This window comes from Miscanthus floridulus, chromosome 5, assembly GCF_019320115.1.
Source record: "Miscanthus floridulus cultivar M001 chromosome 5, ASM1932011v1, whole genome shotgun sequence".
In the NCBI taxonomy this organism is placed as follows: Eukaryota; Viridiplantae; Streptophyta; class Magnoliopsida; order Poales; family Poaceae; genus Miscanthus; species Miscanthus floridulus.
In genome coordinates this window covers 103,671,451-103,676,455 of record NC_089584.1, presented here as the reverse complement: position 1 = coordinate 103,676,455, position 5,005 = coordinate 103,671,451, and the positions used below count along the sequence as shown (strand labels likewise).

Genomic DNA, 5,005 nt, shown 5'->3' with positions numbered 1-5,005 from the left:
TACCCCTGTGGTATGTTGCTTCTTGGCGATCTACGTCCATGTTGTGGCGAGTCTCAAAATAATTATCCGCGCGCTAACTAGCATGAAAAGCTAGGCCCACAGCTTGGGTGCCACGAGAATCAATCAAATGGTGCGCTCCAAAGTAGCCATGAGCACGGTGGTTCTGAGTTCCCTCCTTATCTTCTTTGGCATGGTGTGATGCGGCCGGCGGTGCTAGTTAGATGTCTCCTGGTGTCTTGAAAGTCTGGCTATCCTTCTAGGGAAGCAAGAGAAGGTCGCTTTCTGTTCTTTGTTCTACTATATTCAATGTTAATACTCCTGCCAGTTATAGGCGAACATACTTCCTTGAGACAAGTATACATATCTACAATGTTGAAATATTAAGCCAATGAAAATTTGTTGGGAAAGTGGAACCTATATGTGTACATGAAAAAAAAAATTCTTCATGACCCTCCCTCCTCCAAGAAAAATCAAATCCATGGCTTGTACTACTCCCCTAAATTTCCCATTTAAATAAGACAAGGACTACACCAACGTCATTGTCCTGTTCGTTTGACTGATAAACTATGACTGAAAGTACCATTGACTGATTTATTGTGAGAGAAAAATAATATTCGTTCGCTGAAAAAGTACGGATTATAAGCGAAGCGAACAGAGCGTTTACGTCCACCTGCTAGTCCATCTACTCTTGTGACTTGTTGCCATGCATGAAAAATATGGGTGCCCCGATGGATCAGCAAAGGTTGTTCACGTCTTTCTTTAATTGCACTCGTCCTCTCTCTTTCTCTCCCAACACGACTGAATTATACTACTACATCATTCAGTGTCATGGCAGCGGTCAATGCTTTATTAGGACCTTTTCGCAAAAGCAGCGTGTTGGAGGGGAAATTAGACTTCTCCTAGATGCTAACCGCAGCATTAACACCACCACGAAATTGTTGTCGAGAAAAGCATTATTACACGTAAACAAAGTAATTGCAGTTAAGAAATTGTTGTCAAAAAATGCTCCTAGATAGCGGCGTTGGATTTTTTTTTTTCGATTTTCTCAGTTGTCCTAGAAAAAATTGAAGCCAAAAGCTGACTTTTTTTTGGAGAATATTTGAAGTAATTTTTTTTTTTGAAATTTGAACCAAATTTCAATTGGACTGGTTTCTTTTGAACGGTATATTGTTGGGTGCAGTGCAGTGCTGCCTGCATGCCCTAGCGCCCTTTCTAGGAAAAGTGGCATTTGGGAGGAAAATTAGATTACAAGCTAACAGCAGCATTAACAATGCCACAAAATTGATGTTCGTGGAAAAAAATATAAAGCATCTGTACTCGTAAATAAATGGGAACGTATCTAGTGCAAACCAACCACCCCGTGCAACCTTAGAAACTACGAATCTGGGTCATAAGATGCAAATCCAATGGACAGGATTAAAGGTGAGATTTTGCGCTTAAGCCCCCCCCCCCCCACCCCCCCACCCACCAGCAGGCCATTTTTTCAATACCCCCTGCCCCCTCTAACCCTGTCCATTGGATTAGCATCTTGTGGCCCAGATTCACAGTTTCCAAGGTTGCACGGGATGGTTGATTTGCACCAGATATGTTCCCTAAATAAATAATTGAAATTGACTGGCATGTCCGATTCTAGCGGTGCAGCTTTCTTCCTCATTGCTTTCGTAAGACACAAATCAAGGAAAGCTGAAAACATGATGGCGACGGCCTAAGCAATTAGTGAGAACCTTCTCTTTTCTTCTTCAGAACAGGAATACACAAGGCAAAACTAGTATAGTGTTTTTTTGGTAGTAGTAAACATAGCCAATAGTCAGTGAACTGAGTACAGAAAGTAAGAAATGTATTCTTACAAAACCTTAATATATAGCTACTACACAGTGTTTACACTCATTTGTATATATATGTATATATGCCTTTATTTTAGACAGAGAGAAAACATAAAAACAAAGAAGAGCAAAACATTGTTAAGGAGGAGTGAGGACGACTAGAGGAAATTAACAAAGCACGGTCTCTAAGCTCCCAATTGTTCCGTGTGAAATGCCTTTAATAATACAGTGTATATATACGGTAATTATATAGTATATTGCTGAAATTCACAAACTGAACCTTCAGAAGAACTCGAGGTTGAACTCGCCGACCACGGCGCCCCGGCTGATGTCGAAGTCGAAATGCGGCAGGCTCTGCTCCTGCTGCCCGTGGCAGGGCAGCAGGAACTTGTGCTCCTCGAGCGATTGCTCCTCGCCGCCGCCGTAGCCGGCGAAGGGGGGAGTGGCCTTGCTCTCGGAGGCCCAGTGCAGCGGCGCGTCGCCGCCGTCGAGCGCATTGTTCGCCTCCGGCGCGCAGTTCCAGTTGCTGCTGTTGCTGGAGCTCTCGCCGTAGCCCAGGTTCTCCGAAACGTCCAGCACGCTGCTGTAGTCCACGAACGCGGCCGCGTTCTGCTTGCCGCCGCCGCCCATGTGGCCATACAATGCGGCGCCAGCCGCGTCGAAGCCGCCGCCGAAGCTGTCGGTCAGCGGGAACGGGTCGAACACCTGCTGGTGCTGGCGCTTGATGTCGAAGCCGCCATCTACGGCGGTTGTGGCCAACGGCTTGCGCTCTTGCGACGCCGGCTGCTCCAATGCCGCCGCGTTGGCGGAAATGGGCTTGTGGGTGCTGGGTTCGATGCCGCGCTGGCGCATCTTCTTCTTGAGGCAGCTGTTCCAGAAGTTCTTGATCTCGTTGTCCGTCCGGCCCGGCAAGTGCGACGCGATCTGCGACCACCTGCATCCGCAAAAATACATTGACGCCGCCCATGAGCAGGGTGTCGCCGAACAAACATTGCGAAATTAATCCGAAACGCATTGTGTGTACCTGTTCCCCAGGATCTCGTGGAGGCCGACGATGGCGTCCTCCTCCTGCTGCGAGAAGCTGCCGCGCTTCAGGTCGGGGCGCAGGTAGTTGATCCACCGAAGTCGGCAGCTCTTGCCGCACCTCTGCAGCCCTGTATGTAGCACGCACCGGAATCAATGGCGGACGACGGTCAGCGAGACAGAAGCAGCAGCAAGATGCATGGATGATGGATAGCTAGAGGCGGCAGGCGCTTGCGTGCGTTCATGCCTGCAAGCTTGGGCACGGAGCTCCAGCACCCGACGCCGTAGCGGATGATGTGGTTGTAGAGCTTCTTGTCTTCCTCGGGCGACCAGAGGCCCTTGCGCAGCTTCTGCTGCACGCCGCCGCCGGAGGCCGCGTGGCGTCCCATTCCCGCTCCTGCTCCTGCTCCCGCACGCGTCCGCCTCCGCCCGACACGGGCGCGGCCGATGGCGAGGGAAGGAAGCAAGGAAGGAAGGAGCAACGAACGATCTGGATAGCTGATGAGCAGCTACCTAGTCCGTCGTCGGTATGCGCGCGCGTCAGTGCCTGTGCATCTCTATCCGCCGAGAGCGGCCGGGGGTATATATGGGGTAGCGTGCCGAGAACTGCGCACGTACGGGGAGGGCCGGCCCCGGAGACGACGCAGCGATCAAGTGGGTTCGAAGCAAGCCGATCGAGCAGAGAGAGAGAGTTGCAGTTGCAGTGGATTGGAGCTTAAGATACTCCGGTTCGTGGGAGAAGGTGGGGTTAAAAATGGCGCTCTGTGCGCGCGGGGAGTCAGGAGAGACTTTCCCGAGACGAGGGAGACACTGAGAGTCTGAGGCCTTGAGGCCTGGTTTAGATCGAAAGTTTTTTCAACCTGATGAATAGTACCACTTTTGTCTTATTTGGTAAATATTGTCTAATCGTGGACTAACTAGGCTCAAAAGATTCATCTCGTGATTTTAAACTAAACTGTGTAATTAGTTATTTTTTTTACCTACATTTAATACTCTATGCAAGCGTCCAAAAATTGATGTGATGGAGAGAGAGTGAAAAAACTTGGAATTTTGATGGGAACTAAACAAGACCTGAGACAGACTCACAGAGCATGCAATGGAGTTCCTAGTGAACAGAACAGAGCAGAGAGGCCACTCCGACAGGGAAAGGAAAAGACAGAGGCAAAAAGCTGGGGTTGGTTGAGGATATGACCAAGATTTTTTGCCTTCACGGCACACGGTTTTACGTGGTACGGTACCATCATTAAACTCCCTCGTCAGGGAGCTCGGAAAAACGCAACACCTGTAAGCCTTGTTTAGTTCACCAAAAACTCCCAACTTTGATACTATAAAAAAAAAGATTTCCTGTCATATCAAACTTGCGGTATATACATGGAGTACTAAATATTGACGAAATAAAAAACTAATTGCACAGTTTGATTGTACTTTGCGAGACGAACGTTTTGAGCCTAATTAGTCAACGATTGGACAATTATTACCAAATAAAAACAACACGATACAGTGTAGCTACAGTGCCGGCAAATTCAGCCGGCGCCGAATCTAGCCGGAACTAAACGCGGCCTAAGTGCACGTTCCATGCATCTCGCCACTCACTAGTCACTACCCACAGTCACACCAACAAGCTAATAACGTGTGTTTAGTTGGGGAGGTGAAAATTTTTATGTGTTACATCGAATATATCGGAAAGATGTCGGAAGGGATTTTTGGATACTAATAAAAAAACAAATTACAGAACCCATCAAGAAACTACGAGACGAATCTAATGATACTAATTAATCGGGCATTAGCACATACAGGGTTACTGTAGCACTTAAGGCTTTTCATGGACTAATTGGGCTTAAAAGATTCGTCTCGCGATTTTGCCGAAAACTGTGCAATTAGTTTTTTTTCATCTACATTTAGTATTCCATACATGTGTCCAAACATAATCTTTTACTGTAGAAGGCAAATTTTTGCCTAATCCGGTTGCCACGCCGGTCGTGCCCCAGCCGCTCGTACGACGTCCGTACGCCGCCAGCAGGCCGCGCCGGGGGTGCGCACGCTGCGCTAGACAGACGTGGATCGTGCCCAGCGATGCATCGATCCCATTCTTGGGTTGCCGACTGTCGCGTCCCATCCTGGTCGAGCGGAATCTTTAACTGGCCTGCTGGGAGGGTCCC

At 48.4% G+C, this 5,005-nt stretch overlaps 1 protein-coding gene across 1 annotated transcript; it reads right to left on the bottom strand.

Annotated features, from left to right (window-relative positions):
- Positions 1–1,761: 1,761 nt before the first annotated feature.
- On the bottom strand, positions 1,762–3,641 carry LOC136452845 (myb-related protein Hv33-like). Its single transcript, XM_066453432.1, has 3 exons — positions 3,094–3,641; positions 2,848–2,977; positions 1,762–2,757 (listed from the first exon to the last, which is right to left on the bottom strand). Exons 1-3 carry the CDS (start codon positions 3,233–3,235, stop codon positions 2,106–2,108), a joined length of 924 nt encoding a protein of 307 aa, XP_066309529.1. The 5' UTR covers positions 3,236–3,641; the 3' UTR covers positions 1,762–2,105.
- Between the last annotated feature and the right edge of the window lie 1,364 nt (positions 3,642–5,005).

Bases quoted from the DNA above. Each gene is read 5' to 3' on its own strand.
- LOC136452845 (XM_066453432.1), bottom strand. From the start codon at position 3,235: ATGGGACGCCACGCGGCCTCCGGCGGCGGCGTGCAGCAGAAGCTGCGC. The intron at 2,978-3,093 runs GCATGAACGCAC...TGCTACATACAG, and splicing joins CTCCGTGCCCAAGCTTGCAG to GGCTGCAGAGGTGCGGCAAG. The intron at 2,758-2,847 runs GTACACACAATG...TTGCGGATGCAG, and splicing joins CACGAGATCCTGGGGAACAG to GTGGTCGCAGATCGCGTCGC.